The sequence below is a fragment of the Oenanthe melanoleuca genome, chromosome 4 (genome assembly GCF_029582105.1).
Source record: "Oenanthe melanoleuca isolate GR-GAL-2019-014 chromosome 4, OMel1.0, whole genome shotgun sequence".
Classification (NCBI taxonomy): domain Eukaryota; kingdom Metazoa; phylum Chordata; class Aves; order Passeriformes; family Muscicapidae; genus Oenanthe; species Oenanthe melanoleuca.
Genome location: NC_079337.1, coordinates 48,934,028 through 48,952,159, shown reverse-complemented (window position 1 = coordinate 48,952,159; position 18,132 = coordinate 48,934,028). Strand labels below are relative to the sequence as shown.

Sequence of the window (18,132 nt, the reverse complement as noted above, 5' to 3'; positions counted from 1 at the left end):
TCTGTTACTACCAGGCACAAGCAATTATTATGGGATCATTAAGGAACTGAACTAAAATAATTTTAAAATACAGACAGTACATTTGCCTTAGTTTTCTTTCTGATTTGCTGAGGACTACAAATATAAGTATGTAGAAGATCTTCAGAAGCATGTCTAGGAATGGGTTACAGAACTTTGGAATACCTATTGGCCAACATCTGAATCTCTCTCAGTTACTTCAGTGAAATCCCTCTCTCTAGCACTGAGATCTCTATTAGGACTTAAGAAAAAATGTAACCTTGACATAATGGTCTTGACCATAATGCACATACTATCTGCAAAAAGAGGCAAAAATATATTGAGATGCCATGGAATCTAATCAGAAACCTGTTTTTGAATGTGGTTAAAGTTTGAACCATAAATTAGACCAGACTGGTAGTGTGCATAGAAGATACCTTAGAGATTAGGATATTCCACAGTCTAAGACACAGAACGGGGTCTAGAGCAAAAAGAGGCAGGGCTCAAGTAAAGTCAGGTAGACTAAGCAAATTCTGAACTGCAGTGAAAGTACAGGTAAGCAGGAAGATATAGTTGTGTATTTGGCATTAACATCCACATCCTTCTTCCTCATCAGTACCACAGATCATGACCTTCTAGTGAAAGATGAGTGTCAAAGCATAACAGGAATATTCTCAAAGAAATTTCAGCAAAGACAATAACTAAACCATTAAGCTACAGCATTGGTAAGAGCTAAAATAGCAGGATTGCTTTTTCCCTTAACTGAGGTGCAGATAGATCCCATTTTCAGTGGAGCCACAAGTGAAGTAGTGCAATCTCCAAACTGACTGTGAACCATTGGAAAAACTTCACAAGGTTTTCTGTCTTTTTACATGGAACAGTCTAGTCTCAAGACACAGTCTGTTTGACAAATACGTCATTTTTTTTTGTCAGCACAGAGAATCTCCTCAGCACTTCAGAAGGAAGGAATACCATGTTGAAGAATCTGGAATCTTCCCAGGCAATCTTGCCACAATAGGCTCAGTTTTGCAATTAGAACATATTTTTTGCAAACAATTCAATACATTTGGAATACATTCTATCTATCTATCTATCTAGTTACTCTCTTTCTTCCCCACCTATATATAGTTCAGCTTTCCCAATGTAATTTACTGAATCCACACATTTCTCTTAAGTAGCCCAAATCAAAATTATTTTTCAGAGAATACTATGCTCCAAACAGGAACTTGAGTCAGTACTTTTTTTCTATTTTTTTTTCCAGTTTTCATTTAGACTCAAGCAGAACTGAAGGAAATTCAAGCAAAGTCTGATAGCTGATTCCCCCACTGAAACAGACTGCACTGGAAAACAGGATACAAAAAATCAGAGAGGTGATATAAGAGGGTAGGCCTGTAACAAAGTGTCATAGCCAGTGAGAGATGCACCCCTTAATTCCTTATTCCTGCAGGCACCAACTCTGTCCCCAGAAGAGCATGTAATTTTTTCTTAAACTTCTTAATCTGGAATTTGAGCTGTGGAGATGGTGGTAACCTGGCAGCACTCATAGGAGCACAAACTGTGCCAGCACTGTACCACGGGAGAGAAAAATCACAGCAGTGAGATAAAATTCCTGTAACTTTTACTCTCAGACAAACCTGTATCTCCAGAGCAGTCTAAAAGTACCCCAAGACATGACAGCAAAAGGCACCCCAGGGGTGCCTCTGGCAGACAGAGCTGGAGGCATCCTAACAACTTGCCTTAGGCAGAACAGCCCAGAGCTCTTCCCAAGGAAGAAACAAAAATCAATGATATGGCCAAGCCTTCCCCATTAACTAAAGAAATCTTTGGGGATACCCTTTTCCCACTGGACAGATTCTCTGATAATGTCTGCAAAATCTTTTAATTCAAAAGTTGCATCTCAACCCAAGTCACACAGCAAAGTCTGCATGAACACACTCTGGTGAAATCAACCCCACACTAAAGCAGTCACTGCTGAGGCACAAAACCTACTAGTCAAACTGCTCTTTTGAAATGGCATCCCAAAATAGTACCTCAGAAAGAGATATGTTTTGAAGAAAAATTCTAAAATAGCAGACAATATCCAACTCAAGTAAAGAAAAACTAAACAAAGAATCTAGCTCATATTTCTTCTTGGGTTTTGGGTTGTTTCCCTCACACATCCTAATAAATGTGAAAAAATCCACACACAAACAGAACACAGGCATTATGTGAAACAACAAAAGCAATGGTTACACATCAACTTTACACCTACCTATCATGACTGCAGAAGTTTAACAAGGTAATGATGAACCTGAGAATTACTAAGATTTATAAAGATATTAATCTCAGTCTTCTTACTGTTATAAGCCCATACATAAAATATTGGTCTCCCATTTAACTTCATTTTGCAGATGAGAAAATAAGCTCTTACCAGGTTATTCAAAAGCTTTCATATGGGCAGACACAAATGTATTTTTTTTAACATTCTTACTGATTTTTTTTCTGAAAAAATCCATCACCTAATCATGACAAATAGCATTTATTCAATTACAATTCTCTAAAAGTTACACTTTACCAGTCCTCAATATGGCACAGGAACAACAAAAGATCAGCAGCCATTAAGATATTGCAACAAACCACATTTATTCTGCAGGTCTTAGATCAATCTGAAACGTGTAGTGCAACAATAACGTGTTGGATGTTTAGCTCAAAACTTTGATACCTATTTAAAATAATTAATTGCAAATTTAATTTCTACTATCCCAAATAATTTTTACTTGTGTTAACACTGTAACCATTCAGTGTGCCTCTGTGAATGTGCACATAAATTTGTGCACACATATGTGTTTGCATATGTATACATACAATGCCAAATTTAAACACATTTCATTAAACATCTTGATTTTTATGGCCTGTTAGCAGCAGTTAAACAGATATTTTACCTGTGACATGGTTTTGAAATAGAACAAGTATTTCTGTATTCCTTGGAACCAATAAAAATACACAAACTATTTTCTTCATGGATATATTCACTTCAATGCACAAAACCCTTCCACTGGTCCATTTATTCCATTAGTCAGTGGCTTAAATGATGCATGAGGCTTTCAGCAGTGAAGTGAATGTCATTCTTAAGGTCCCAATAAAAAGTTAAACAATATAAGAACCATAACTCAATACTGAGAAATATCTGCAAATAAAAGTACAACTGTAAATAGTACATTCAAGTTCAGCCTGACAGAAAAGAAAGCAATTTCTCCTGCTGGCATTAGGGCCCAATTCAAATCAGCATTTAAGAATGTGTTTATTAACATTAAGCACCAGCTTTAATCAATACAATTTTAGTTTAGGCTGATATGCTTTCTTGAGATAGGGCCTCAATGATTAGAAGAGGCTCGATTGCAAAGGCAGCAAAACAGTCAATAGTGCACTGGGAAAATTAAAATCTACAAACTTGTTTCAGTTTTAACAACTGGTCAAATAAGGTACGTGCAAATTCTGAAAGACTAGACTTTCTTTGTCAGTGCTACACTCCAGAATACTACTATAAAATACTTGAGTTTGATCTCATTTTCTCTGTGCTTCCTAGCAGAGCTGCCAGATACATTGAGTCACTCATCTAATTTCTTCAATCAAACAAATTATTTTTCCAATTAAGCTGCTCCATGTAATCAAGAATAGAAGTAAATGATGTGAGAAATGTTACAGCACCTGTGACTACCAAAAATAGAAGAGGGAATAAGTGAGCATACTGCTTCTGTGCTTCCTCTCTCCTACTCCAAGAGATCTGGCCAATTCCAATCAAACACTAAAGGCATCAGTAAGTTCTTAAAAAACTGGTGAAAATCTGTGGCAGTGTGACTAGCCAGACCACAAAAGGGACAGCAGCAAAAACAAGCAGATGCTCTTATTAATGCCTCCCTTGAAGCAAAGGTGCCTTGTGAGCTCATTAGTGCTCTGGTCTGTTGGTCCTGCTGCTTACCCAGACAGCATCTACAACACCTGGAAACAGCCTCAGCACAGCAGTGCCTTTTGCCATCCAGCTGTTATGGAACAAAGTAAAAGCAGCAATGCCAAGGGATAAGTGAAGATAAAACCTATAAAACAACTGAAAATTATTTCATTCCTTGAACAGGTTTTGCTTTGAAAAGCCACGCTGAGTTTTATATATAAGGAACTCTGGGCCTAAAAATCAAAGCAGCTGTACTGTGCTACATCACTACCTTCAGGAACTGTCACCTACATACTCAGAAGGCAGCAAGTGAGGCTATTCTCTCAACCCTGGGACCAGACCTCATACTCAGAAGAGCAGTGGTAAAGTGGTAGGGCAAGCATTTCCTAGTCCCTGCAGATAGAATACTATTTACTTTTGCTCTCATGGTAAAGAGAGGGGTAAATCTCTCTCTTCCCCCATTTAGGATTTGGCACTTCATAATAGAGTGTTGGTACTGTTCTCATTTGTTTGCATGGGGACCACTTCTTCTTAAAGGAATTAATTTCTCATTTAAATATAAATATTCATGGGAGGTCAGCAACTGTGTTAGCACCAAGCAAGTTCTATCCAAAGAGCAATAGAAAAGCCTGCCTTTGTCACCCTGAGCTGAGCAAGGCCTGTTTAGAAAAGTACTTCAGCCCACTGAGCTGGGCTATTCTTCTAATTCACATACCCATTAGATGTTGCTTTGAAGAACTTTCTTTTGTCTTCCTCAATAGTCTCATTACTTAGATGTCATAATCAGATGTACACCCTAGAGACACAGTTTCAAGACAAGAATTAATACATTGTCTCATCTATATATTTCTCTCCCTTTTGAGTCTTTCATATGAAGCCATGTCAGAGGACAATTCTATGCAAATACTAATTATCTCCTTAAATAAAAGCATACAAACAAAAACAACAAAAAATCAATTTCAAATCAGATATTACTAATTTTTATAGTGTTAGACAATTAAAAATATTGCAGGCCAATAGTATGAATTTCAGAGTATATCTTGTCCTTTAAAAATATCGCTCCAGTATTTACAAGGTGGTACAGAGTATAATCAAAGCAAAAGTTTTTGACAGTTCTTAGAATCCTTGTATTAAACAAAATCTGAAACAAACAACAACAACAAAATAGACAAAATCCTGGTGTCCTTGCACTGCACAGAAAAACTTCAAATCTGCAGGAGTTTCACATAATCAGTTTTCCCAGTTCAGTCTTAAATTATAACATGGGGCATACACATATACAAAAGCAATAGCTGCATATAAACAAACTATAGTTCCTTATTTCCTCTGCACTGTACAAACTACACACATCAAAACAGACTACTTTTGAATAGAAAATACATACATATATATATATATATATATTTATAAAACACAAGAATATATATATATAAGTATTACACTTCAGGCTCAGGAAATCAGCTGGAGGTTTCATGAAGTGCTCTGTTCTTCTGCAGTACTGTATTTAGTTCCTGAATCACATTTGATGGCAATTTACTATCTAGTTCCAAAGTAGTTTTGCTTGCTTTGCTTTTGTTTTTCTTCAGTGTCTTATGTGATTTTTGATGTAATTCAGTCATCCCTGAGCCAGCATCATCCTCAGAAATCAAGTTTCGATGTTTTTTGGCATGATTTCGGAATTTCTCCTCCTTTCTTTCCAAACATTGTGCCACAATAGATGCTTTCTCTTTCAAGTTTTTTCTTTCTTCCAGAAGTTCATTATCATGATGTTCAGCAAATCTTGATTTTCCAGTCTGTAGTACTATATTCTTACCAAACAAGCAAAAAGAAATAAGTTCATTCGCACCATATTAAAAATGTTTAGATTAGAATTTTTGCTCATTAGTTCACATATATTTTAAAGAAATAAAAATTACTCCAGAGCTGAGACAGTAAAGTCAGTTTTAAATTACCACATTTGTCCTATTATCATTTAGTAAGCATTTTTAGTGAAAAAATTCTCAACTACTGATACTTCTGAAATTTACATAAATCATGCACCATGCCAATGAAGAAATTTCTTTTCATATAATCACAACTTGATTTTTCATTCTACCACAGTAGACTAAATTTTAGTGTTTTACAGAAGATCCATATACTCTTAAAGACTTAGAATTGTTTGATGGAATGAATACAACTGTGTATATTGCAGTTTTGATAATATAATGACTGAGCAACATGAATATATGAGAGACAATTTTAAACAATCACATAAACATTTTCAGCAGCTATTAAATACTAACTGATATGTTAGAAAGACTGGCTTCTTTTTCAATTTACATATTAGTGGGCTGTTTTCAAGTTCTTAAGCTATAGAAAATTAAAGATAAACCAGATGCTACATCTAAATTTGCATTATTGTGTTCTGGCTACTCAGTTGGTGGGGCAATAGGTAGAATATTCCTTTTGTGCAAAGGCATGGTAATTCTAAAGGAAAATTAGGTCATGGAATACTTCTTTAATATGTGGCATCTTTCTTGACAACCAGAAGGTGGAGAAAGCTGAGGGAGACTTTGGGTCTTTTTGTATTTCCTGTGTGGAACTTGTTCAGTTTGACTGCATTTTTATGGCTTTATTTATCCACAGCATATAAGCAGCTTGTTCCTTGGAATCTTAATACCTCTTATATGTTAAAACAAACATTAAAAACTACTCAAAAACCAGGAAGGAGCTAGTTTAGATACACAGAATGGTTTGGGCCTTCTTGCAAGCCTTTCTTGTATGATCTATTACTGTAAGTCAGTGAGCTATTTGATCATGCTTGAAATAAAAGGGTTTTCCTCATTCCTCAGTCTTCTTGTATTTTGAAATAAAATCAAATACTTATGGGAGACACATAGCAATATATTTCTATTTCAATTAAATAATTCTATATGAGAAATATGCATTTTCTAAATGCATTATAGTCATGTGCAACAAGTGGTGCAGAAATAACCAAAATGTTTTGGTTCTATTTGATACTAGGATTCTTAGTTATTGAGTCGTTCAAAACTTTGGTATTATACATTTATCTTGCTAACACACAATAAAACTGCTTCCAATGGGGAAAAATCAGACATATATTTCAGCAAAAAATATTAATATTACACTCAGTTTATAGGTATCTTTGAGCTTATAGTGATTTGGGGCTTTTCACCCAGTCATCTTTCTCTCACAAAGATAGCACTTTTTTCAGTGTTTGGAAAATTTCACTCTCTTTTCCTGCCTGTATAAATTGATGACATTTCTACTACAAGTTACATACTGATCTGTAAACCGACCTCCACTAAACCAGCATCTTTCAGAAAATGCTTCTTCCTCGTATTACTTTCTAATGCTTTAAAACTGAGATTCTTGCATGCTGGAGGAGTACTCAGATTTATGGAAAGACTGAAGGCATGGCCTCACAATGGTACATCTTTTTTTTAAGTGACTGTTACACTGTTGTACAATATTTTCCTTAATAAACCATATCATATACATACTTTCTACCACTATTTTACTGTTCATTCCAGTTTTAGCTTTTCATGTTAAAAAAGCGTTAGTTTTTATTTTTCATTATGTATTTTTGTGTTAACCTTCCTAAAGTACGCAAATACCTTTTGCATAAAAATTCTCTAGATCTAGTCATGGCATAAATAATAAAGATTGTAGATTTCTGGTTTTAAGTATAAATGCAGGCCTCCTCAAAATTGCATTGTACAAAACATTAGAGTCTCCCCTAATAAATTATCCACAAAAAAAAAAAAATAGAAATGCATACAGTACTAAAAGGCATTAAGGATTTTTAATCACGAAGCTCAAAATCCAATAAAACTTTTATCCTAGAATGTCTAAATTTGCAGTCATCTCAAAGAATGTACTAGAGGTTTTAAATGTACTTGCATAGAGAACAGGTAAGAGACCCAGCTAAGGGTTATGAAATTTTTTGACTGATAAGACCTATGATTTACTTTTATGAAAACAGTTTGAAAATACAAGCGCCAGAAAGAACTCATTAAACATTGTAAAAATGCTTTTTGAGAGAAGGTTAAAAAGGACAAATTAAACACAATACAAAAGTTTGTAAACAAATTACAAAATTCATATATTCACATGGTTTTATACTCTTGTAGTTAGGCAGAGCAGAAACTCTTTCTGGAAGAAAGTGTAACACAAGATGGAGTTGTCTTTTGCATAAAGCACTATGCATGCCTTCCTTTTGCTTTTGGTTTACTATGGAAAAAGTCAACTTTACCACTCTGTACCTGAACCACCATCTCAATTAGTGACCCATACTAACTCCTGCTTTCAAAATGTTCTAAAATGTGCAAGAAATTATACTGCTCAGTCAGAGTACCAAGCTGTTGTTTCAACAGTTACTGCTGCAGTCAGGCTAGTTACCACTACTATTCCCAAGCAGAAAAGTGCCTCCACTGATTCATCTCAGTTGGAAGCACAGCAAGTAATTTCTCTCCACAAACATCAATATCTCTCTGTGGATACCAGAAGATAATCTCAAGCTAATATGATAAGGTTCAGAAAAATCACTCGTGCACATAATGTAGCAACAAAGACTCAGCCTATTCAAAGACTGTAACTAAAGCCTCTTAATTCTTCTTTGAGACTAATAATGGTATAACTTAAATGTATCAAAGTTAGTTCCATCTGAGCTTTTCCATTATATTCACAGAGCAGATAATTAAAACAGTGCAGATATTTTAGATGGAAGAAAATATATTGTAAGAGATGCATGCAGGACAGTTTTCAAGGATCTTACTAAATAAAAAACACATACTGTAATAATGTGCATAATATTTCCAGCTAAAAGTCTTATTTACTCCTAATGAGCAATCTCTACTCAAAAAAAAAAAAAAAAAAAACAAGCACAAATATAAATCCATTATTATTTAATGAAGAGCCAGAGAGGTTATGCAAGTTGAGACTACAATAGCTTTTTTACATTAAATTGTCCTCAACAACAATTTTGTCCTTTAATGACAAAATATTGGAAGAGGCATTGATAATAAGAGCATCTGCATTTTATATTTATCCAGCTCTGAGGAGTTGATTATTACTGGACTGCTTATCACAGCATTGTGGTTAGAAGTTCTACAGTAAGTTTAAATCCCACTTACTTCTGTATTCCCTTTGATTTTGTAAGTGTTCTTCTCCTGATGAATTGGAATTAGTGGTAAGCCTCTGATCTTTGGACTTTTAGTTATGGACTGTTTTCTTGCTTTTCCAACAGGTGGCCATATATCTGCATGCTGAAGAACAAAATGATTCCTTATTTTCCATGTGGAATTTCATAAATATACAAAATTCTTTGGTATGTAAAACTCCCTTGGAAAAAGCTATACACTGCACATTACCATGCCCTCCTCTTGTGGTAGAAGAGGAAAAACACTGTGATGCTTAAATTTATGTTAATATTTCTTAAGTGCTGCAGGATGTTGAATGAAAGGAACCAAAATATCTCTACATAATTGTCATGTATTAAACATTTTCCTTCCTTAATATTATTCTCATTATCCTCAAAAAAAAAAGAAAATATTATGAATGTGGCATACATATTGACTTGTTTCACAATTTCTAAAATTCACAGAAGCATGCTTGCAGGAATCCCAACACAAATTTCTGAAATAAGATAAAATTACCTCAATGTGCAAGCATTTCAAAATGTGTTTTGTGTTGAGGTTCAAGACCAAAGTGCAGGGTACAACACCTGGGTCACAATTCTGGGCAGTGCTGTAGGCTGGGGCAGAGTGGTTGGAATGTGGAACCTGCAGGTGCTGTTTGGGAACTGCTGAGCATGAGCCAGTGTGTGCCCAGGTGGCCAAGGAGGCCAATGGCATCCTGGCCTTTGTCAGAAATAGTGGTCAGCAGGACCAGGGCAGGGATTGTCCCCCTGTACCTGGCACTGGTGAGACCACACCTCAAATCCTGTGACCAGTTCTGGGTCCCTCGCTACCAGAAAGATGTTGAGGTGCTGGAGCCTGTCCAGAGAAGGGCAGTGGAGCTGCTTGATTCCAGTTTTTTTCCCAAAAAGGGTGATTAGACATTGCAATGTCACCTGTCACCATCTCTGGAGGTGTTTAAGAAAAGACTCCATGTGTCACCATGGTCTGGCTGACGAGGTGGTGTTAAGTCATGGCTTTGACTCAAGGATCTCAAAGGTCCTTTCCAAAGTAATTGATGATGCAATTCTGTGAAAATTTGTATTAATAATTTAGAGAAAATAATTGCTGAACCTATGATAACAACATGTGTTATCCAAAATATAATCTACAAATAGGCAGATCTGGTTTCAACAGTTGTCTTTGCTTTAGCTCGACTGAAATAGGTCAATTTTAAGTTTCACTCTGAGTGAAAAACGACTGGGAAGAGAAGGGAAGTAAAAAAACCATAAATTACTTACTGAACATTTCAAATTTGAGAACATGAGCTCACAGTCCTGGGGTAATGTTAATGAAAACCAGAAGGAGAGATTTGAGGACAAGGCATTTCCAGACTATTTTAATGAAAAATCATCAACATGAGATTCTGTGAATCAAAGAGAACGACCAAGGCCCACAGCTAAATCAGCACAATTTCGAAGGAAACTGGCAAGCCAGGACTGCAAATTCATGAAGCAAGTCTCTCCAAGACTGTATTTAAAAATACAGTTGTGGAGCTATGATCATACTTGCAGATGATCTGCAAGTAAAAACAGCATTACCATTAAAAAGCCATCAGAATCAGTGATCATCCACTCATGATGGCTGACTAGAAATTGGAAGCCTTGGTTCCAAATTTAGAAAAAGTATTTTATAGACTTGTATCTAGATGGAGTAAAAAATTCTCATGCATGGTGTGACCAGGGTGACGCAAAAGTCTGTGATAAGATTTCTCTCCAGTGACCATTAAGAACATTTTCTTCCAATAAAATGAGAAAGTATTATGTGAAAGAGCAGCTCTTGCCAACCAAAATCAGTTTATTGTGGATCAAGATACAGCAAACAAACGCAATCCAGAAAGTGATGGAGAAACTTTAATCAGCTTCTGAAGAAAACTGTCTGCCTTAATTCCCAGCAAGCCTAAGGAAACCATCCCTGTCAGTTAAGCAGCCTGATTTCCCTCTTGGGCCTGTAACATTTCTTAAAATAGAACTCTGAGAAAGTATATCAGAAATACTAGCAATGTATTAGGCCACATAAAAAATGTATTTATTCATAGTTTTGACCCCTCTGTTCAACTGCACCTCAAGGTAGTATAATATACCTCCAGCTGATCAAAGGCAAGGAAACTGGAAGAATACTGTTGTGTCCATCTTCATACCAATTAATTACTTCGAACTATATGCTATGCATGCTCTTAAGAGATTTTGTACAGAACTATTATAGAATTCAAGAATCAGGCTTTTCAGGATGGTTTGGCATAAAACTAAAAGAAACATTGATCCTACTTCAAAACACTTAGTATGTACCAGGTTGAAATGGAAGATTAATAACCTCTGGGTTAACTTGATCCCCTGTATCAAAGTACTTTAGTCACTAGATTTCAGCAGTATCTACACTTTGTTATTTATTGTTATTATTCTGCAATATTTATACTACAGGAATAAATACTATCAGACAACAGGAAAAAAAATAGCAAGAGTACTACAATCTTATTGATATTAATTACTAATAAAGCTTTACTGTGCTCAAGACTGAGAAACACAGTAATATTGGATTATGTCCCTTTTAATAGCACAAGATCATTAAATGTCAATGTCTTAATACTTCAAAACCAATTTTACGGTATTTTTCAATTCCCAATCTAAGTTATTCCACTGGCAAAGATGTGCTGCCTGCAGTCTCTCTAACATCTATTCAAACACAGTGACAACATAAACAGTAAAAAACCAAGCTGACTTCCCTGAAGATGGCCTCAACTTGAAAATTCTAACTAGAAATAACCTCAGTTGACATTTACAGTTTTCTGGTTTAGAAATGGGATAATGTGGCAATAATTGTCTGCTGCTGTATGATACAAGACTTTAGAGCTCTTATAGTAAGCTTTACCAATGTGAGGCATTGAATTTTTAAGGAGATTTTCTCTGTAATGAACTAGTAGATTGCAATAAGGACAATACACTAAATCTACATTATTAGCACATAATTTCTCATGTAGTTTATAGACTGACACATTTGCTGATGTCCAGAACACTGGCAAAAAAAAAAAAAATGTCCAAAATTTCCACAAAAAAATCAAGCCAAACCAAAAAACTCTTTTAATAATGTATTGTTAATTCATTGCACTATTCATTCATTGGAAAAAAAAAGTTTTAAAAATAATAGTATGAATTTGTAGCAATTTTTTTTAATGTACATAAATTTATTTATTTTTTTTTCTGTTAGGAAGAATTATCCTGGACATTGAGCAATGGCTCCCAGTTTTTTATCTATATTGTGAAAGGAACATTCTACATCTGCCTGAGCAGAATCCTAACAGACTGTCCTTCATTGTGATTTTATGTCAAAAAGACTTCAACAGTTACCAAGCTTGCATGAGTTACTTCTAAGTTTCCTATATCAATAACCTCTGAGCCTATTTGCTGTGACACTGCTCATGTTATGCCCATGAGATGTATGCCAGCAGTTTCCATAGAAACAACAATAGTCACTTCAGTTAGGGGAGCTGAGTAAGACAAGAATTTGGAAGTCTTTCTTTCAAGGCATGCATTATACTTCTAGCACTACTATCTATGCAAGTCAGATTCTGTTTTAGAAAGCTGCTAAGTCTGTTATTCAACAGTCTTATGCTCAGCCTACCTTATACAACACAAAGCACCCAGGTAATCATAAATCTAGCAATGTTTATTCACAGTGATATCTTGCAAAGCTCCTTGAATATCATGGGAAAAAGAAAAATATGACACAGATACAAAATCCTGTTAAAACCTTAAACTATGTTCCAGGCTCCTGTCAAGCTGAATTCTTCCCATCTCGCTTACTTCCACTTCTCCAATGTAAATATTAAACTTCATTTCCAAGAATGTGTTATATGTCACTCAAACATATACCCTCCTTACAATGTAGCAAGAAGAGGAATACTTAATTTAGGATAAAGCTTACCCAACACAATGAATAGTCAGTGTTAAGCTAACCTGGACACCAGAGAATAGAGCCATATTGACACAGCTCTTCAACCGGTCTAGTTCACACCACTATGCTTTTAAACATGACACCCTTCTTTCATGACTACTTTAGCAGCATCCAAACTAGTGAGCACTCATGTATTGTGGCACACAGACACACCCTTTAGGCCAGAATTTCACCCACAAGAGCTTTCTGCAAAGGAAACAACTGTCCTTCCGTACCAACCTTCTCTACAATAGAGTGTGGTGGGAAGATGACACCAGAATCTAATATTCTTACTCACTCTCAGAGCACACATAGTCTTCATGGGCTAAGACACATATTTTGGCCTTTTTTTTTTGCATGTAATATTCCAGAAACTTTGGCACTGAACATTATATATAACACATATATATTCAATGGGATTTTCATAACAACAGAATAAGTTACATTTTTTTATCAGATTAATACCTGTGCCATAAAAATGCTGATCATCCACTCCATCTGCACATCTTGTCCATCACAACATATATACCTAGAACACAATACATAATTAATATGGAAAACAATGGAGACTCCTGTTACAGATAAACATACTAAAGAATAGCTATCTAAACTATTTCAAATACTGCTTATATTAATTCATGCTGTCTATATTTATCATTAACAATCCCCCAAAAAATAGGAACATATAAACACTTCAAATTATCACTTTACCTACTTTGAAGACAATGACTGTGCTTCATTTTAAGCACATGAACAGGATTAAAATCTATCATTCTATCTTTATGACAATAGTTTGCTCTTCGTTCACAAAAGGAAACCAGACACCTAAACCCAAAATACAAACCAAATGTATCAATTAAGTAAGTTTCTTTACTTTAAAAAACAGAAATAAAATTCAACATGAAAGCAAAATAATGCCCATTAGTTTTCAAATATTCTTATTTTGCAATTGAATATTTCAACAAATATTAGACACTGAAGTTAAATCAAGTGTGCATTTCATGTTTACCTACCACTGATGTTTTTCAGAAAATACTGCAAGTCCCCAGCTGAAAGAAAGAAGATTTTCAAAAATTAGTTCAATAAAAAGGGACATATTCCTCAAACTGCAGAGACTGATTACCTGTATATAGTCCTTTTAATTTGAAAAAATAAAATTAAGTTGCAAAGTCTAAACATGTACTGCAAATCCAGAATAAAGTTGTGGTTTTGAGGATGGATTTTGTTCATTTTCTCACAATTGATTCACAGTTAATGAACTTTCTGTTCTAGAGAAAGGGTTATAGCAAAGCACTGCAGATGACGCTGACTATTTGCCTCATTTTTGCCGTGGTTGTGCTTTCTAAAAGGTGCTGGAAATAAAACTTCCTGGTAAAGAGTCTACTAGAGTGTGGAAGTCACAGAGAGAAAAGAGCTATGCTGGTATTATAAACAAAAGGAATTGCATGGTTTTATAGGGATTTGATAATTGCTAGGAAAACGAAAAGGGAGTGGGTGCACAATGAAGCCTCTGAGGTGAAACAGACACTTCTGGAGATCCAGAAGAGACTTGGTAAGCTCTGTTTTTGAAAGTAGATTAAAAATAAACCTCAAGGCAAAAAAAAAAAAAAAAAAAAAAAAAGCCTGCAAAAACTCATTTACATAATCTTTTTATTTCTATTTTGGACCAATATTTTACTCATTCTGCATTTGAATTAAAAAATTAAAACAAAAGCCACGCAAAAAAACACCAATTTCTTCGTTAAAATGGCTAAGCTTTGAAATTCACAGACCTTTTCGGGGTGTTTTGATTTGACAACTGTAAAGGAAAAGTTCAAGCAGATCTGTTTAAAGGCTATAGCCAACCTAGTCTCCCTCTGGGATAAGATCCTATGTGCATTGTCTCAGTATCTCAAAGCTTTGACCAAACAAGAACTAGAAACATCTGAGAAAAACAGGTGTCATTTTTCAATGTTCTTTTCCTGAGAGATAGCCACTGATGTTTGTAAAGGGCACTGTAGTCTTCAGCTAGCAGAAACATCAAAACAACAAAGATCCTGAAAAAGGAAAATCCTTTGCTGAACAACAGGAACTGCCAGTAAGGGCCATGACTAGCTGTTTTTTTCTTCTCTCATTTTACTTGGCGCAAGGAAAGCGTATCCACCAATGACATGCAGGACATATACCACAAAACTAAGTGAACTAGGATTGACCATATCCACAAGAGATAATAAATGCACTTTAGATTACAAAAAGCCAATCAATAAAGTAATTTCCTAGCACAGATTAGTTAACATGGAACATGAAAACAGATAGAGGGACAGAACAAATAATATTACAGGGGATAATTTAATTCAGCACACTTCAATAGGCTTCTTGACTTTTGCTTGTTCCACAATGTTCAGTGCTACTCTTTAGTGATGATACCACAATACTTTTTACACAGTGATTATTTTCTTTTCTATTCTTACTTTGTTGGTGGCTTCATTTTCTTTTTCACTCCAAGATAAAGCTTCAGAGAATTGACAGGCAACACTTTTTCAGGTTTGTTAGCCTGCAAATAAAGTAAGATTCTAATTATTGTATCAGGAATGTGTCAAAGAGAAAATGCCACATGACTGATTACACAGATCTGTTTCCTCCATGGAGTGCACCCTCTTTTCTAGCGGATCATTAAAATACTTTGTCTCTTTCTTTGCCATTAACAAAGTGTACCAATTGCTATTGCAGGAAGCAGACTGATCAAGAACTTAAGGTTTACATGAAATCACAAAACTGAATAAAGAAGATGTGGTGCTATATATGAACAAAAACTCTTCAAGAAATATAGGAAGATGGGAATTGGGATTGCCCCCTGTTAAATAATCTGTTCTATGTAATCGTGAGAATTTTCTTCAGAGAATGATTTGGGTTGGAAGGGACTTTAAAGATTATCTAATTCCAAACTCCTGCCATGAATAGGAACATCTTTCACTCGTCTAGGTTGCTCAGAGCCTAATACAGCCTGGCCTTGAACACTTCCAGTGATAGGGCAACCATAGCTTTTCTGGGCAACCTGTTCCAGTGCCTCACCACCCTCACAGCAAAGAATTTTTCCTAATACCCAGTCTAAACCGACTCTCAGTCTGAAGACATTCCCTGTTGTCCTGTTGCATTACACTTTTCTAAAACATCCCTTTCCGTCTTTCTTCTAGGCTTCTTTCAGGTACTAGAAGGACACAAGTAGGTCTCTTCCAGGTGGAACAAACCCAGTTCTCTCAGCTTTCCTTTGTAGATAAGGTGCTCCATCCCTCTCATTGACCTGGTAGATTCCCTTGGACTCACTCCCACAGGTCCATGTTCTCCTTCCTGTGCTGGACCCCAGAGCTGGATGCAGCCCTGCAGTGGGTCTCACCAGAGCAGAGCTGAGGGGCAGAATCCCCTCCCTCTTCTGCTGCCCACGGTGCTCTGGATGCAGCCCAGGATATGTTTGGCTTTCTGGGCTGTGAGTGCCAATGGCTGGGTCATGCCCAGCTTCTCATCCAGCAGCCCTCCTGAGTCCTTCTCAGCAGGGCTGCTCTTGACCTGTTTATCCTCCAGCCTGTGTGGATATCATGAGTTGACCCACACTTGATCTTGTTAAACCCTCTGAGATTCTCATGGGTTTACTTTTCATGGTTGTCCAGGCCCTTCTGGATGTCATCCCATCCCCCAGGTGTATCAACCACGCCCTCACCTTGGTGTCATCTGCAAATTTGCTGAAGATGCACTCAATCCCTCTTTCTGTGTCATTAATGAATCTATTAAGTACCCCTAGTCCCAGTAAAGACCTCTGAGGGACACCACATGTCACTGATGTCCATCGAGACTCTGAACCATTGACCACTACTCTCTGGATGTGACCATCCAACCACTTACTTATCCATCTAACAGTCCACTCATCAATTCCTCCCCTCTCCAATTTAGAGAAAAGAATATTGTGAGGGACCATGTCAAAGGCTTTAGAGAATTTCAGATAAATGGCACCTGCAACTCTTCCCTTGTCCACTGGCATAGTCAATTCATTGTAGAAGGTCACTAGGTTGGTTAGGCAGGACTTGCCCTTGGTGAAGCTGTGCTGACAGACTCAAACCCACAATCCCCGGTTTAATCAGTGCTTCATCCATTAGGCCACTGGGACAGCTAAGTCAGGATTAAAAAAAAGCAAATGATGTCTTCGAACAACCCACAGAAATCTCTGGATAACATATCCTGACTCTTACGGGACAGGGGACAGGGAGGGCCATGCTTTGTTCTTCCTGATATCTTCAGAAAGGGCAGCCCAGTGAGTCAGAAGGAATCCACCTGGTTTCTGGAGAACACCAGTATTGGGACTTTAAGAGAAAGGTAAATAGGACAAAGAAATGGGACAAGAGGAATCTCATTAAATTTAACAATGATCTATACAAAGTCTTGAATAGGTGTAGAAAAAAATCCCTTCAATGAGAGAAGTGGGAGACTGTTCTGCTGATAGGCACCTGAGCACGTTGGTAGGTGTCAAGCTGGGCATAAACCAGCAGAGTATCCTAACAGCAAAGCTGCTCTCATTTTCCTGAGTTAGCAGAAGCACAGATGGAAGAGAGTGATTCTCCTCCTTTCCTCATTACTTGTGTGACTGCATCTTTTGGGTCCTTGAGAGAAAAAAGAGAATCAGTAATCTGGAGGGGGTTCAGCAGGGACCTACCAAGACATCTGGGGGCTGGAGCACATGCCCTGGAGGAGAGCTGTCCTAAGAGCAGCCTCCCAGCTCCTACAGGGAAGTAACGAAGCAGATTGAATGAGGCTTTTTATATTGTGAGAAGACTACATCTAAGGACAGACAAACCTTCCTCCATGAGGACAGTCAGGTACTGCAACAGGCTGCCCAGAAGTGTTGCACAATCAGTCCTTGGGGTTTTCGATGACTTTAGCTGATTAAAGCCATGCACAACATGTCCTGACCTTGGCTGCTATCCCTGCTGTGCACAGGAAGTCAGACAAGGATTTCCTGAGGTTCCTTGCTTGCTCTTTCTTGAGCAAACTACCTTTAGTCAATTTGCAGCAGACATACACCCACCCCAGGTATGAGAACTGAATGTGACTGGAAGATGAAGTGCTAAAAGG

The 18,132-nt window shown here is 36.7% G+C and overlaps 1 protein-coding gene across 2 annotated transcripts in view; it reads right to left on the bottom strand.

Moving 5' to 3' along the window:
- Nucleotides 1-2,412: 2,412 nt before the first annotated feature.
- ARAP2 (ArfGAP with RhoGAP domain, ankyrin repeat and PH domain 2) overlaps nt 2,413-18,132 on the bottom strand; it is a 115,698-nt gene continuing 99,978 nt past the window's right edge. The window contains exons 29-33 of one of the 2 annotated variants that reach the window (XM_056490319.1): nt 15,483-15,565; nt 14,046-14,081; nt 13,498-13,561; nt 9,061-9,192; nt 2,414-5,733 (exon numbers count right to left, since the gene is read on the bottom strand). In XM_056490319.1, the coding sequence (XP_056346294.1) occupies nt 5,383-5,733; nt 9,061-9,192; nt 13,498-13,561; nt 14,046-14,081; nt 15,483-15,565 (666 nt within the window). In that variant the 3' untranslated portion in view covers nt 2,414-5,382. Of the gene's footprint in view, nt 5,734-9,060; nt 9,193-13,497; nt 13,562-14,045; nt 14,082-15,482; nt 15,566-18,132 lie in introns of both variants that reach the window. The other variant, XM_056490320.1, reaches the window with a different exon arrangement.